The sequence below is a fragment of the Atractosteus spatula genome, chromosome 2, assembly GCF_055471065.1.
Source record: "Atractosteus spatula isolate fAtrSpa1 chromosome 2, fAtrSpa1.hap1, whole genome shotgun sequence".
Lineage (NCBI taxonomy): Eukaryota > Metazoa > Chordata > Actinopteri > Semionotiformes > Lepisosteidae > Atractosteus > Atractosteus spatula.
This window is the reverse complement of record NC_142707.1, coordinates 10383083-10400954: the sequence shown is the minus strand read 5'-3', so window position 1 is coordinate 10400954 and position 17872 is coordinate 10383083. Positions and strand designations below refer to the sequence as shown.

Genomic DNA, 17872 nt, shown 5'->3' with positions numbered 1-17872 from the left:
AGGAAAAGGATTGTAAGAACTTACCCATAACAAAGGTATAATGATGTCTGTACTACAAAATAGTTTCAATACATACCCAGTGGATAGACGTCTAAAATGGATCTATTAAATATGGGTCATAAAAATATAAAATGTAATTGAGCCTAGTGAAGCACAGAACACAGCACCAGGCTACTCGTGCCAAGAAATTGCATGTGGACAAATTTGTCATGTTCAGTCTGTTTAGTCAATTCTAATTCATCTGAAATTGAACCATCTGGATACCAAAATCATAAACACTGAAGAAGTAAAAAATTATAATCTGCATTAAAAAATGACATCCTATTGTGTATAAATGCTGTTGTACAGGATTAAAAGAAAGATACTGTACAGTCACAGCATGGTCCTTGCTATTAAAATGGCAGTTCCACAATGTATGAAAAGAATTACCTTTCAACTCTAGGTGGGCGCTGTGATAGAATCACTTACTGCATACAAAATTGGCAAACGCTGATGGGCCACTTAATGGCCTGTTGTCATCTTCAACTTTTCTTATGTGCCAAGGAGTGAAATATTATTTTTGCTGTTATTGGATTTACATGTACAGTAGTTACAACACGCAGATTTTTTTTCATGAGGAATATGCAACTCACGAGGCATTGGTTGTAATAAAGTTGGACTGACGTCAGGCAGGGCTTTCAATAAATGCATGTGTTTCAAGTTCACCCTGGTCAACTGGGATGGTTTTAAATGTAAAAGAATGAAATCACTCACTGTCATGAATGAATCACTTCTGTCTAACTTGCAGTCATAAATTGAACTGAACTGTTGTAGTAGCCTTGAAGCTGGATTTAAGTTTAACTTGAGCATGAAATCTCCACTGAACATAAGTGACCACAAATCCACAGAATTGTGATTTTCCTTTATGTGTCAAATAGAATAACTGTATTAATTTCTTTAACCTAAAGTGTCTTTTTAAATTTTTCTTTCAAAGAAAACTCCTACATGTGACTCTCAATGTAATCATAATCATACTGTACATACGTCACACACATGGAACTAAAAATATGGAGTATGCATAGAAGAATATCACAGTAATTAAACTAAGAATACAATTATTGAGAAAACAAAATCAATATAATGTGATGAAATTTTGTTCCATGTAAGCATTAAAAATCATGTTGTATCCCCACAGAGTCACATAAAACGAAAACATTAATGTTAATGTATTTAGGAGTAGTTGTTACAGTATTGCAGCAGTAGTAGTAGTAATGAGAACCAGTTAAGGCCCACCAGTTAAGGAATTCATCATTTTATCATACAGTACAGCTTTTTTTTAGTTACAAAGCAGCAGCAGATCCTAACAAACCAACATTGCCTTTTGAGGCACAGTTGACAGGTAATTTTCAAGTTTGCTTCTTTCAAGAGCCTGTGAACAGAGGCTGAGGGGGGAGGCCAGAATGTTTGTCATGGGCTCTGTTAGTCCTCACAAAATAAGAATGGTCTTTGTGGCTGTGTTTACAAACGAGAGCCTGTCACCTTTACCCAAGATAACACTGTCGGTTAGGGAGTGCCACAGAGCACCAGCTGGAAGCCAATTGCTTCCTTTTCCAAAGAAAGATTACAAAACAAAAACTATTTGGCACATTCTAAAAAAAGAGCAGTTTGATACAAAAATCACTGCTTAACAAGAACACCTCCTAATATCCCGAAGTACAAATGCCAGAAGTATGTATCGCAATGCCATCTTTTACATCTTACCAAAAATTGGTAGGCCAACATGGTTATACAGTATCATAGGAAGACAAACTATGGGTGAGGATAAACAATTCTCTGATAGATCAAGCTGTATTTTAGGTTCTTTCATAAAGTAAATGCTACAGAGACCATATGAAATTCTTTTAGCAATATGGTTACACTGCCAAATGAAAAATCACATCACATTCATTAACAGGAAATGTTTTTTTTGTGTTTCAAGGTATGGAGGAAATAAGGTGGTATCTCTCATGACATATGAAGCACAGGGGTACAGTATATGGTTTTAAAAGCATTAAAAGAACACAGTTTGATTGCTTATGAGGGTCATAACCCAATTGCACGCACATACCATACGCATGAATATGCAACGTTGCACAATATTTTTCCTGATATGAAACAAAGCAGATCACTTTAGAAACTATATGAAAGAACTCTGTTTACTGTGCAGCAAAGCTTTCCATATTAACCTGAGCACTCCCCAGAAGCATAACAGTATACACAAAAGCTGTGACACGAATGACGAGTTTGTGCACAACTGTTTGGGCCAGGCTCTGCATGATGGCTTTCTGAAGTCTGAGTACCAAATGTGAATAAATGTATTAGTAAAATAATTAATTAAATTATTAGTAAAGGGTGGCACAGTGGTGTAGTAGTTAACATTGCTGCCTTGCGGTTCTTGAGCCATGATTGGTTGACAGTGTCAGGATCATGCTCCAAATTACATTGGCTCAGAGCTTCCTGGTTCTCAGGTCTGTGTATGTTAAAAAGGAGGACATACTGTACTGTCCAACTAAAAACAGTACAGAATCCATGTTCTTGTTCTGCTTTTGTCCCTCAAATTATTATCCTAGATTTGAAAAAGTAACTCAAGACCACCTCTGTAAAATACAGTATACTTACATGATTGCACTTTCTTTTAGACGGTGGGTAGCAGCTCTCTCTCTGTCAGTGGAGTGGTCCCACCCTGTATTTTTCATACAGTTACTCAAGGCATTTTAATACTCTGTGGAAAAAAAAAAAGATGCCACCCAACCACTGTTTGACTGCCTAAGTGAAACACAGTAAAGGAGTCTTATAAATGTTTCATGTCTTCTTTCCAAGAAATCAAGCAATTGTGAAATGAGATAGTACTGTAATAGAGGCAATTTTTAACACTCAAGCTGCAAGGGCTTAGGGTCTACATTGAAGAAAAAAAAAATTAAACTGAACCGGCAGCCGGTGTTTTTCCTGTCTCTGTGTGTAGCACAACTGCTAAATCGATGCCTTCCCCGTGAGCTCAATGGATTTTAAAACAGCCACCATTATTGCAAATTGTCACTTCCATCATAGGCTTTGCATGAGATAATTCTGCTTGTCTGAAAATAGATGCATTTATGCACACTTTCGAAAGTCAATAAAAGTGCGTGGTTATTGTGTGAATTCAGAGCCAGCATGAGCCGTTCACTGAAATGGGGGAAATTAAATACTGAGCCATGTGACTATCCTTAAGATTTCGGTTACTATGACAACTGTGACCTCCATGCCAAGATTATAGTCTTCATCAAAAGACAGGCAATCTGGACTTCTAAAGTATACGGTTCAAGGGCCTTACTTCATTCCAATGCTATTGAGCTGGATTTTGAAAGATCCTGTCTCATGAATTTTTCTGCAGTCAACAGTTTGTATCCTATTATCCAGTGTTCCCCATTGCCAGTTCTGGATAACCACAACTATGAAGGATTTGTAGGGTAATTCAAATCCTCATTGTCTTGTAAATGGTAGTAATTTAGACCAATTAACATCAATAATTGATTTAATTAAGCTATTAAAAGCTTGTTCATTAAAGGAGCAAAAAACAGAATATCCAGTGACTATCCAGGATCAGGAATGAACATCACTTCCCTGGTGTGTCTGATGTAATCTCCATTTGCTGCTTTTATCAAACTATCTACAAAGAAATTGGCAAGATGATTATCTGAATCTTGAGCCTTAACTGAGCTGAAGATGAAGGAATATCTTGCTGAATTATAATTTTTTTAAACCTGCTGCCTCCAACCAGCTGGGACCCCAAATCTCCTGACACTCCCCAACATACACAAAATACACACCGACAGTGACATTGGTAGGATGAAAAAATTAAAATATTAATTATATTGATACTAAATGTCTGCGGGGAATTCATTGGTTCATAGCTAAATGCTGCCTTAGCTCCATTGACAATACCTTAATGAAACAGACAGCTCCAGATGGTAAGTGACATGTGTGGGATAATGACCTATTTATTATAGCACTGCAGCACATCACTGAAAGGAAGTGTAAAGTAATAAGGTAATAAAGAGCTGGCTAAAATCAGTCAAAAAAGGGAGGTTAGAGAAAAGATGTGGAAAAACACATAACACCTGCACACGTATTCAGGGGCAACATTTGCCTGAGTAGTGAGTCGGAATGGAATCGGGTCACAGCTTGAAGAGGGGGGAAACAGCAGGAACAAAGGTTGAAAACACGGCACTGTGAAACGCAACTCACGCGCACCGATAATCTACAGCCCCTGCCAGCGCTGGGAGGTCTTTCAGCAACAACCCGTAAAAGAAAGCCACGAAAGTGTTAAAAAACGAGAGCACCTGCTGTTGATGCACCTGTGCCCCACATTGCACCACTAGGCCATGAAATCTGTGATAAGGGTTGTTTGACTATGCTCATACCAGCCCTATATACATCATCATTTCTTGGACTGTTTGCACAAGCTTCCTGTTTTCTTTTTTCCCCAACCGAACGGTGTGGTGACAACTCATTGTACATAGGTATTGTGTTTGCAATCCATCAGACAAAGCATGCCCAAACAGGTCCCAAATCTCGATTCCATAAATAGAATGACTCTGGAGGCCAGTGAGCACACAGTCACGTCATTTCAGCAAATAACTTATACAGTCAACATTTTACTCTGGAACTAGACTTTACAGATGCGGATTATATGATCCTGCTATTTCCTCTTATTTTCTAGACGAACAGGGCCAAAGATCTGATTTGCATAGCAGGGTGTTTCAGTTAATGTAGCCGCTATTTAAAAAAAAATCTGTAACTTCAGAAAATACAGTCCACCGTTATTTCACTCCCTATTAAAGAGTGCCCTTCGGTGGTTTGTCTTGTCTCCCCTATAGTTGACATTCTTGTGGCAACTTGTCAGACATCACATTCACAACTGAGCAGAAGGTGGAAGTTGTGAGGTGGTTTTAATCCCAGGCTGTTCTCTTAAATAAAGTAAGGTAAAATCACTCACAGTGGAAACAGGACATAGATAAAAGCCAGGGTGCACACAGCACTGGAGAAGTCAGCCTTGGATACAGCAAAGATGGCTTCGTGGAATTGAGGAATGTTTTTCTTGTCCAGCTTTTTCTTGATCACATTTAGGTGTTCAGAGGTACGTTTTACCTTGATTTCTTTGTGACTCAATAAGATTTCCACATTTGCGTTTCAAGCTAACTTTAGCTCGTTCATTAATACATTTTCCTATGTACCCTACTGTAAAGAAAATCAGTTTTGACAGCTTCCCAGTAATTGTTACAAAATGGTTATGTATACCGTAACTATGGCAGACAGTAGCCAACATAACTTCATGCTGGAATAAGATAAAACATTAATGGCTAAATAAAGCAGTATCAAAATGAATAATAATTCACCTCTGGGTGAAACTGCCAACTTGAATAATTGCTGCTGACCCTGAAGAAGTACAATAAAATAACCACTGCCAACACAAGGAACCCACAAGCAAATAAGACAAAACGGAGTCCTTCTCTCTGTAGAACTTGGAGCTGAAGACCACTTTCTCTCGAGAGGAATATTTTAACAGTAAAACCTGTTATTTAGAATATTAAGGTCGGTTTAGAACACAAAGCCACAAATAGAATATTAAAGAGTACAAATACAACCAGCTAGAATGATTCCTAGTCTTCTGGATTTGTCATATGTAGGCAGGTTTAAGTACAGTTGAAAAGTTAAGGAAACAGAGACTAGGAAATTGTCCCTTACACGAAGAGTTGTGGGTCTGTAGTTAAGAATCAAGCTTTGGGCTCCTTTAAGAAACAGCCTGATAAAATGTTATTTTTACTAAGATACTGTACTAAGCTATCAAATAAGCAACATGGACCAAAATGGCCTCATCTCATTTGCAGCATGTCTTAAATTCTTAATTAAATGCAGCCCTTCAAAGATCCAAACAAACGAAATCATTGGCAGACTAATTTCTAGATATCTCTAATATGTAACATGCCCTGTACAGTACAGTTTATTTTAAAAGAAAACAACTAGAAACAATATTCCATGCATGTTTTAAAGGTATGGATACATCAGTGATCAGTATACAAAACTGCAGATTTTCAGTACCAGTATACTACCCCATTGGTAAGGAAGATAATTAGGAAGAACTGTGCATTCCAAAAAGACAGTGGCAACAAGACATACTTCCATGGAATGTCAAACTGTTCTTGTAATTTTGAATGTGTTATGCATTAGATGGGTTTGCAATAAAGGATCTAATCCAACGGCATATGAATACATTTTCCTCTGGTATGTGCAAAGCTGAATAAATGACAGTTCTTGATACCCTCTAAATTGTCACTCAATGGTAGGCATTTCACCACTCTTTATATGAATCAGTGTTACTCATGGGAAATCTGTCCAGTGTTATGCATGAACCTCTAACTTATTTGTTATTGAACTCCTTCAAAGCTGTGTGGCGTAGGAAGAGAGATTAGCATACAATCAAGTAATCAGGTGCAGTAATATGCTTTTCTGAACATTACTTTCACTTCTTTGTCAGACATGAGAGCTCATCTCCATCTCTCTCATCAGCCCAGCAGGTTATTTTCACACTTTTCAGCTTCACAGGAATCATCTGTCTGTTCCATGAGCTCATTAACTGGTAGTACTTTTATAATCATGTCAAGCGACCATGATCCGTGCCCCTTAAAAGGCAGCAGGACTTCATATTAACAAAGTCATGGGGGCTCTTTATTTCACTGTAACTTTGAATATAAGAAAAGTTACAAATGAGAGGGGACTTGGGCTCATCTTGCTCATTCTGTAGTTCAGGACATAATTGAATCTAAATTTTCGTCTGGCCGGCTCGTGAAAGAGCTCAGAGTTTGAGACTCAACCAGCAAGCTGGGAAGCCTGTTCCAGACACCCACAACACTTAATGAAAATAAGTCTTTCCAGTTCCCTGACCTAAATTAATTCTCCTTTGTTTCCAGTTACGAACTCACAATTTCTTATGTATGAGGAGACAGGTTTGCATATACTAATATACACTAACATCTGGTTTCTTCCATCTCAGACTTCAAAAGACTGCAGTGTTCTCAATGGAAAAGTATCCATTACTGTAGTTTTTGTTTTTGATTAATTGAATTGGCTCAATTGAATTTTCCTTTTTTTAATGCCAATTAGGTTATAATGGGGGGGGGGGGGGGGATTAACTGACTCCAACACATACACATAGTTTTCTGTTTTATAATTTTCTAATGAAATTTTCTGATGCATGAGGGAAATTAAGGGCTTAAACAATATTTGCTAAACTATTCTGCTCTATAAAAGGTGGCACAGTTGTGCAGTAGTTAGCATTTCTTGTTTTATATCACTGAGGCCCTTGCTTCAGTTCTTGGGGTGCTATTTGCGTGGAGTTTGTATGTGTTTACCTGGGATTCTTCCAGGTGCTCCAGTTTCTTCCCACAGTCCAAAGACATGCCAGTTGGTTAATTGGCTTCTGGGAAAATTGGCCCTGGTGTGAGAGGTGTGAGACTGGTTATGTCACTGCCACTTTTCTGCTTCTTATGGTGCAGTAAAAAAAAACCTATGGGTCATTGTATCATCATATTACTGTACTGAAAACCTCATATTTGCATCTAATATGATTTTAACATTGAAATCTAAAGTGACAGGATCATTTTCCTGAATAAAGCATCCCTCAGACGTGCATGGCTTTAAAAACACTACCGGGGATATAAGAAAGAAAACAACGGACTGTTTTTTTAATTACATGACCTTTGAGTTAATAATGCTATGATACAAAACCCCTTGATCTACAAAAACCTCATACAATGTTTTGATTGATAGAAATGGGTAATAGGACCTGGATTCTAAAAGTAATTGGAAATGAATCTGTTTTGGATGATAAAAGCCTACCAGGATGTCTTTACGGTGGCCTCTCTGTTGAGAAATGAAATAAAATTCACAAGCCTGGTTTACAGGATGGGACAGTACTGACATCTCTGTGGTATTAGCAGCTCTATTATTCTGTATCAGAAATAGATGGGATTTCCCCCTGGGTTATTTTACAGAGAATTCTGAGCATCTTACTGGTTCTGACTCCAACACTTTGACTCCACTGTGTATTTTGAAAATAGGTAATGAAAAACAGATGACACTGAGAAAAATGGTACTGTATTGAATCCCTGCAGGGTGCCTGAACAGAGCTTTTAGTACTGACTGACAGTTATGAATTTAAAGAAAATAAATAGCTTGGATGCTTACGGAAGACTGTGAGCCATGCATGACTCCAGTCAGTGAAAGATATTTTCTTCTTTAAACTCACCTGACACTTCAGCTGCACTCTGATTCTTTTCTTCAGAGACAGTTATACAGTAAATGCTTCTTTGGATTTACGGCTTTCATGAGAAACACGGTTGCTATTTCAGTTATTCTAAGCAAATACAAACATTGCACCCTACAATCTTATTGTACATTGCTGCAAGGCTTCCAGGACTATTACAAATGTTGGTTTGTGGGCTGATAACCTGTGTTTGAACATTATAAGCTTATGTGTCAGTAAAGGCTGTGCAAATGTGTACATTTGTGCACTGAGGGAAAAAAATGCTTATTGTTATAATAAACAGGGAATTTTGGAAGTTCATTGTGCTTATCTGGGGAGGGGGGGTTTAAATGACCCATTTCATGTGGATGGATATGCATTGATGTTCTGTGATACTGGATAGTGTCCTGACTTTCGTTTTTCTTATAATTAGGCATGTTGGGAACCCTGCCTGAGCCTCATTCACTGTTTCTTCTTCCAGATACCTGGGAATCACCCGTCCCCTCACCTACCCGGCCCGGCAGAACGGGCAGCTGATGGCCAAGATGATTGTGGGAGTGTGGCTGGTGTCAGCCTCCATCACCCTGCCGCCCTTCTGTGGCTGGGCCCAGAACGTTAACACGGCAGGCGTGTGCCTGATCAGCCAGGACTTCAGCTACACCATCTACTCCACTGCCGTGGCCTTCTACATCCCCATGGCCGTCATGCTCATCATGTACTACAAGATCTTTCGGGCGGCCCGCAAGAGCGCGGCCAAGCACCGCTTCGCCAGCTTTACCCGCCGCAAGGACCTGGAGACCGCGGCCAACGAGGGCCTGAAACTGCAGGGCCTCAAGCCCCCCGGCATGGCAGAGGAGTGCGCGGCCCTCTCGCGGCTGCTGGGCCGCGAGCGCAAGAACATTTCCATCTTCAAGCGGGAGCAGAAGGCAGCGACCACCCTGGGGGTGATCGTGGGCGTCTTCTCCATCTGCTGGCTGCCCTTCTTCATACTCTCCACCGCCCGGCCCTTCATCTGCGGCGTGCACTGCAGCTGCATCCCCATCTGGCTGGAGCGTACCCTTCTCTGGCTCGGCTACGCCAACTCCCTCATGAACCCGTTCATCTACGCCTTCTTTAATCGAGACCTGAGGTCCACATACAAGGACCTCCTGCGCTGCCGCTACCGCAATATCAACAGGCGCCTCTCTGCTGTAGGCGTGCATGAGGCCCTCAAAGTGTAGCTCTCGTCTCGGACTCCCGGATGAGGGAGAGAGCAACAGACTGGCGGGGGCTCCTCTGCCCCAATCCCAAAGTCCTTTTGTGCCAACAAAAACGGAGAAAGCAGGTCATCACATGCTGGGAGGAAGCAAGCATCTGTTCAATCAAAACATAACTGGAGTTTTGAAAGTGTGCTGGTCACTATGATTCACATGCCAGTGAGTTACATGCCCACAAAAACTGAAGAGGAAGTTAGTGGTCGATTGTGTTTTATTGCACTCCACATACAAGAGCTCTGCTCTGGATATTACTTGTTCAGTCAAAGCAGATCATCTGACCTCCCTTGTGAATCTTTGGCCTTCTAAGAATTTCTGTATATACACATACTGTATTTGTATATATACTGTATACACAACATATTCCTTAGGACTTTATTTCTGTCCTATTAAAATTCATTGACCTTTGTGGAATTCTGTAATTTCACTCCTGACCCAGTGTGTGAGTTAAAAGAGTTATCTTCAGGAACCAGACTGATCAGCATACAGTAGATAGGAAAAGACATACAGAATAATCCTGTGAGATATGATGAATAAACCTCACTTTGAAAGGCAACCTGTGAAGGGAAGTAACTAGCTTCAGTCAATTCCCAAGCCTTAAACACCGCACAATGCGCTGGAACCTGTGATTTTGAATTCTGTGTGTTTCTGTGCTTTCACTTTTGTATTTCTGACTCTTTTGAGCAATGATCAGAAACGAGAACTTGAGTTGTCCAAGGGTTCCCAGGGCTTTTTTCTTGAGATGTCATGCGTCAATTAATAATCAATTAATTGATTCTTTGACTGAAGCATTTGTATTTATTTTTGCTTATTCAACACCTTCCAATTTAAAGACCACACCCCAAAAATATTTTCTAAGTGATTAAAATTATTGTTGAGAAGCGGGGCACTAGACAACTGAAGGTCAGGCTTGGAAAGCACAAAATTAGGTCACAAGGCGATCATTTCATTATTCATTAAGGTTTTCTCAAATCAGAAAAAAAACAGTTAATTATTTTATCAAAACCCTAAAGGAATAATAAAATGATGATGGAACGTTTTATTTTTTACAAATGGTTAATGGGAAACCATGTCACATTTGACTCTTCTACCCTGGTTCAAGGGCTGCAGAGCTGAGTTGACTTGATTAGTACATGATGAGTACAGTACCTAGCAGATCTAGTGTTTTTGAGCCAAAAGATTAATCAATTTCTCTAAATGTTAAGAAAATTCCCTTAAGCGGATTGAGTCACCTTTTCATAAGAAGGGGATTCTGAAGACTTCTTCCTAATTCAAAGGAAATGCCGTGGAGAAGAGTTTTAAAATCCTATGCAGTGCCTCACTGAAACACTCTTTTGCGGCTGAAGCCTGTAGCCTTGTATTCTTCTTGAACTTCCACCTCTGTGCTAACAGTGGACAGAAGGATTTAAAAAGACAGCTTCAACCCACTTGGCTTGTCAAATCTGAATAAATAAGAATACAATACTGGCAATACATTACAAAAATTTGTTTTCCAGAACCTTCTTTCTTTAACCCATAGGAGATTTGTCATTAGGTGTTAATGGGTTTGTATTGTATATTGGAAGCAACAGCTGGGTTGACGTTTGAATACTATCCAGGTCTCAGACAAACCAGGACAATAAAATACTATTTAAAAAATCATTTTAGAAATTCATCTTGCTACTGTCAAAATAACAGCACCCACTGCAAAAAATGCTAGAAAAATGTATACAGGGCAGGTGAAGAAGAAAAAACCCTGATACAAAGTGTTTGAAGGAAGATGGTAAATGATTATGATTCAGAATTGGATATTGGGGAGTTTATAAAGAAATGAAATATTGGCATTATGCAGGGCCCAAAGAGAAGTTGCAAAAAGAAGACTCAGAAAAAATGTGTTTTAACAGTTGGTACGTAAGTGTATAGAAACACAACATGAAGGTACGAAATCAATATAAAAGGTTCATTTTATGGTTTCAGCTCTGTCCTTTTGGCTTTGTCTTTCAGAAGCACATGACACATGCTTTTACAAACACGTACAAATGGCTAAGCTGTACAAGGCCTGGCTCTGCCGTATCTATTCTCGTGTACCTTTCTATACAAACTTTTGTGCTGAATCTGTGTTTTGTGAAGTCCACTGTGGCTTTCTTTAACATGAGAAGAATGTTACAAAAACTTGAATGCTGCGTAAAAAAGGAAACACTTTATCCAAACTCAAACAGAGATATATGTTACAAAATAAGACAGCAAAGAATACCCACTTCAGTTGATAATATAGATAATAGCGTACAGTTCTCATGCGAATAGCAGATGTGAGCAATGCATACATATAAGTACTGTACCTGCTGGAAACAGTTCTCATGCTGTTGTGAGTATACCTGGCAGTGATGTACAGTATTAGGCTTAGAAACTATTTTTCTTTTATTTTTCTGGCAAGGTAGCTATTTACTGTCTATTCACACATACATGTTATACATATTACATACATATTCTACATACTGTGCTACACACTACTGTACATGTAGCATATCTATACGTCCCAGATGATGGTGTTCTTAAGAGCATGCATTCACATGAATTATGGGACTTAATATATTTATTGGGATTGAATGCTCTTAAGTATACCTTAAACCTGAAAAGTTTTCCTAGAAAGACACTTAAAATTGAATGTTAATTTCACTAAAGTTAGCAATTTCACATTGATTAGCTGACAAGTTAGGGTTCAAGTATGCTAAAGTTTTAATTACAAGTCTCTAGCTGTTTCAGCCTTCCAAAGTTTTTAAATATTTTCATTACTTATATACAGTACGTACTGTATATACAGTGCATACATACAGAGCTTCTTAACCTCTTCTCCACAGGCTTATACAGAATTCAGAGACAGTCAGGGAACATGTTTCTAGAATATACTTCCACATAAATGTTGTGAAAAATGTTTTTCCCTCCATTTACAAAAACAAAACTGGCAAGAAAAAATGACCAGTTGTTTATTTTTTATTTGAATTGTGTTTACAGATTTCTCCTCTAATTTTACCTATGACCCTGTAGGAAAGATTCAAACTTTTGGAAATGTCTATGTGCAGGTTTACAAAATGTAAATTAGCTATGTGACCTACAGTATAGTGAAATATTTACGTGGCTGCTTGTTTTCAAATTGTTTTCTGGAGAGATAAGCTGCAAAAGATTTTTCAGTCACAGATTTCAGGTGAAAGAACAAGTGTCAGTGAAATCATATTTTTATTTTAAGAGTGGGAAAGCATAATATAATTAAATATACTGTATGGGTGTACAAGGATTGTTAAGATTAATTTTGAAAAAAATAAAATTGCTATTCAATTATATAAGTCTTGTTAAATTCATTATGGTGGGGCTCTTTTAAAAAACTCATGTCAGTGTATGTTTAACGAAATTTCACTTAGCTGTAAAATATAATGCAAAGTGACAGAATTATGATGCTGTCTACAATTCTGCAAACACTGGGTATAAACAATGTGACAATCCACACAAGACATACTCCTTTAATTTACATCATAAGAAGTTCCTAGCTACTTCTGAAAAAATGCAGGTTTTATTTCCCTATAGAAAGAAAATAACTAAATTACCTCTGAAGTTCAGGGCTGTAGATTCTTCATTTAATTGAGCTCCCTGTGAAGACTTGCTGCATACAGTATGCGTCACGATCGCTACTCCTCCTCTTAAGGGTGCTCCAGCCCTTCCTTGTTCTACCTCATTCCCCACACCTGTTCCTTATTCCAGCCCCTCTTTAGTTCCACCTTAAAAGCCAGACGCAGACGTCACTCGAGGCTTTTCATTGAATCCCGTTTCGTGAGAGCCCGGGTCCTGCTGCCTCTGGCTCCATTATGATTTTAACCTTCTGTTCATGATCCCCCCCGCCGGTTCCGACCCGGTTCCCGTTCTTTAACCCCGAGATGGATTGCCTGGCGATGGACTCTCGCTTCTGTCTTGTATTACCCGTTTGGACTTTTACATGGATTGTTCGCCCCGGAATCGCTACCCCTGGACACCTGCACCCCTTGGACACGCCCCCTGTCTCCATACCCTCTCCTGCATGGCTTTTTCCCTAGTGTTTCCTCACTAATCCGGATCGTGGCGTCTGCATAGGGCCCGGATAGAACCGTTCGTGACAATATGGTACAGCTTATTTTGATGTAAACCTGTTCTCACATTCAAAACCCAGCTCTGTCCTCTCAGATCCGAACAAACATCTCTGCAGGTGTTCAGATTAACCAATTTGACTGGTGAAATGTGGGATTAGGAGAAATTACTGCACCAAGAAATGCATGGAGAGCCTGTATAAATGTAACTCATAGCTGCTTAATAAAGTCCCAAGGCCAACCTATTCCAAGGAAATCCTTTCAAAAATTGAGGAAAAAAAGTCATTGCTCACCCACAGAAACAATGAGAATAACTTCTAAGCTCCATTAAGCAAGACATGTCGAGTTGTGTAATGTGGGAAGGCCAACAGAGTGAACACAATGTCTGATCTGTGCGAGAAATCTCAGAGCCTTTTAGCAGCCTTCTCAGTGTTACTGATGGGAGTATGGTGACAGCTATGGCAATTGTAAATACAATGGGTTTTCAATATCACATGTTTAATTTGCTTTTTAACTGCAGCCAATAGAGCCTCTAGTTAATGCTTACAGTACTTCCACGTTTTTGGAGATCTCCCTAAACATGTTCAACTAAAAACTGGATTTCTCATTACACCGCAAACATTTTCCTGTAAATGCCTGAATCACATCAAAAACAAACATTAATAGCGATTATATATAGACAATAAGGAAATAGAAGAACCTTTGAAAGCATACAGAGTTCTGATAAACACAGGACACAAGGCTTGTACAAGGCAACAGCAAGGCTGTTTGAATGGACATGTTCAATGAAACTCATCTATGGGACTGTGGCCCATTCTCAGCCTAGAATTCCTAGAGGAGAACCCAGGATCCAGGTCAGACCATCGTGACAAGTCTTGTGTCTGATCAGGTTAATGCAGGCTAATCTGTTCAAAGTGCAGTCTTACTCACTGAATGAGCAAAGACATTTGTCAAGCCCTTAAAGATTTCACAGAAAGGGAATCCAAAGTAGACAGAAAGTTAACACAAGATGTTGTCAAGCTCGCATTGACTGTATTCCACAGAGAGACGTGTGGTCTGAGAATTCTAACTCCATCTTGGCTTGGAAAGAAAACCCGGAAACCATGTTGCCCTCCAGGACCAGGAGTGAGTATTACTGTATGTTGATGTGCTAATGTCAGGTTTGTAGTTAAATCAACTGCTCTTTACAAGCCTCTCCTCTGGACCCCACTTCTTTACTTTTGCCCTGAGTCCCTATTGGCTATACTGTACTTGTTTTGCAATAGAACTAGAAAGTACTAAATAATTTGTAATAGATGTCTCTTGTAATAGATGTCTGGAATAATGAGAGGATAGACTAATTTTATGGTTAATAGTACTGCGAAATAAAAACCTGCAAAATCTGTTTAGTTTTTAGATCTGCAATCCAGCACTCAGCAAGTATCATCACTTGACAGACAGAAAAGCTCCATGTAGCATGGGTCCAGGAGTTAAAACAACTCCACAAATTTGACTGCACTCACACTGAAACATCTAGAAACTTTTATTTTGTTTAAAATGATGTTTTCCAGAACTATTTTTGCTTACACAATTTATGTAAACCTAGCACATAAATCAAACAAACCTAGTACAATACATACATTTATCCCGGTTTGTTTTAAAAGCTTACTGGTTAGGAGGCAGTGTCTGTTCCGCCTTTCACTTCTGGGGCCTAGGTACCAAAGGAAGGGTAGAAAGGAAGTGGTGGAAAAAAAGCAGAGGAACAGAGAAACATGTCCATATGTGACACTTTCAATTCCTATGTTTAACAAAAAACCTTGTCTCAAGTGTGCTGTTGACTTGTACATCAGTGTGGCAGGCTGGCCTTTGAGGGCTCTGTTTGACAGCTGTCCTGCTTCTAGATGCTGCTACTGGCCTCTGTAAATAAACACACTGGGTGACAATTAGTTAATCCTGAATGTAATAGGTGTGATGAAAGGAATATTTGGGCATATAAATTGTCCCAATGTTAGTTGGGTCTTGGTTGCTGTAAAACCCACTGCTCTAACCAATAGTGTCCATTTTAATATGCTCAGATACTTCAATCCACCTTAATTAAGGGAATGATTTATCATATTTAATGGGGGTGGGGTTGAGTTGCGGAATGAGATTCTCAACAAAAACTGTCTCCTTCCCTGGACTTCTTGAAATCCTTATGAGTTGTTAATGTGTTCAGACCCCTCAGGCCATCTTACTCAGGTTGGGATCTGTCACAGCCAGGCAGCAGGTTGATACGAGACATGACATCTGCTTCAGGTAAACACAGTGAATGGGCATGCTTGAGACTAAAAGACACGGCTCTACAGTTCATGTGAAATCGTGTTGTTACTGTACTGTACATGGGGACATGCTGTAAAGATACAAAAGTACATTTAAGAAAGTTTAACAAAATGTGGCAGATGACTATAGTTCACACACAGCCTGCCCTGAATGCCCCAGACAGAGTTCACATGAAGAGCAATCATGGAGACTGAAATAATGTGCGTATGGTATTTCTACCCTTTTCTATTGCAAGACAGCTAAGGGACTGTGAGAGAACAGTAAAACATTTCAATCCATTTTGCAAAAAACTGTTATGAGCCCCAAGACAAAGGTCTACAGTGGCTCACAACCCAAAAATTAGTACAAATTAATTTATTTTTGTACCTAAAGAAATAAAACAAATATATTTAGAAGCCAGCAGACTAGTAAATTTTGTAATGCAAATGAAAACAAAGGAAGAAAACTTATCCATTATCCAACTAATCCTAAATCAATTGGAAGAAGAACAGAAAACCTAAAGCTACCATAGCTGAAACAGTATACTGTATATTTATATTGTTTCTTCCTTCTATTAATAGCAGCTGCTTTTACCCAGTGGTGTAAGATAGATACATGTAGACAGACATTGTCACTCAAGTACTAAATTAAATGGAACATTAGCTTGCCTGTGTATTGCATCTTCCTTGGGGTATCTAGCTAATTGATGGAAAATGCCAAAAAAGGAATTACTGTACCACTCTGAAAAGTAGGACCCTGTCAATTAGACTCCTTAGCCCTTCCCATGTCTTCCACACCTAGCCCAGCACATAACCACTGAGGAGAAACTAAAACCGCAGCCAGGATGAGAGAATTCAATTTCATGAAAGACTTACACAATGTCATTTAAAATAAACTCCAAATTAATTACATTAATTACTTATGATGATGGTAATTACAGCAAAATACAAGGCCATTATTTGCCATGTAATTGCCTCTGCAACCACTTCAATAAGCCACTCACCCAGTCAGCCAAAGGCTCTGCTCTTAGCTCCTAACAACTGAATGGTGAGTCTGTGCCACTGAAATTGTGACAGCCTTCCCTTGAGTGTAGGGCTAGGACGAGTACTTACATATCACACTTCCTCTTATCACAGAGTTAAACCATAAAGCACAGACCAGATAACAGCACCAAGGTGCAGAGACCTTGTGGAATAGATACATACAGTGCCTTGCAAAAGCAATATGCCCCTTGCACAGCTTTCACATGCTGCTACTTTAACACTTCCAACCAAGATACTTTGAAGTAGGAATTAATATTAATATTAGATGCAGTGGACTTACTGTATGAAGTAACCTTGCTTCCGAATAAGGTAATCTTGTAAATTGTCCCATTTTATTTTTCAAAACACGAAAATGAAGTAAAACAAGTCCATTCTTGTCCAAATAATCAGAATACTCACTACTGATTCTATTGTTAATGGTCCACTTTAATCATACCAAAGACAGGAAAAAAAAGTCCTTAACTTTTTCGAGAATTTTTGAATTTACACTTGTATCCTGCCTTGTTGGCACAATATTCAATGTTTCCTCCTCATCAGTGAAAGAAAGTGAGAGATGGAAGATTAAAGAATCCCAGCAGGGGCAGCTTCAGATCGACACCGGAGAATGTTATTTTTTATTTGGTACTTTTCATCCACAAGGATCTCACAATCTTTTACATGTAAGAGGGGACTGACCTCATCTGCTGCTGAAGTGTAACACACACCTGGGTGACACAAGGTTGCTCTTCTGTGCCATCAGGTCATTACAGAACTGATAAAATGAAACAGTGAGAAAGTACATCACCTACTGTATTACAATGAGCAAGAAATGTAGGTATGATAGACTGAGCAAACCTGAAATAGTTGTTCAGATTAGCATACTTGTTCCTCCCAAATAATTTCAGACCTTGAATAATATTTCAATTTATT

General features: G+C 39.0%; 1 protein-coding gene across 1 annotated transcript in view; it reads left to right on the top strand.

Annotated features, from left to right (window-relative positions):
- The window catches only part of LOC148839212 (5-hydroxytryptamine receptor 7-like), a 33001-nt gene extending 20134 nt beyond the window's left edge, over nucleotides 1–12867 (top strand). The window contains exon 2 of the mRNA XM_088935544.1: nucleotides 8781–12867. Coding sequence (XP_088791670.1) covers nucleotides 8781–9519 — 739 coding nt within the window. The 3' untranslated portion in view covers nucleotides 9520–12867. The remainder of the gene's footprint in view (nucleotides 1–8780) is intronic.
- The last annotated feature ends 5005 nt before the right edge of the window (nucleotides 12868–17872 follow it).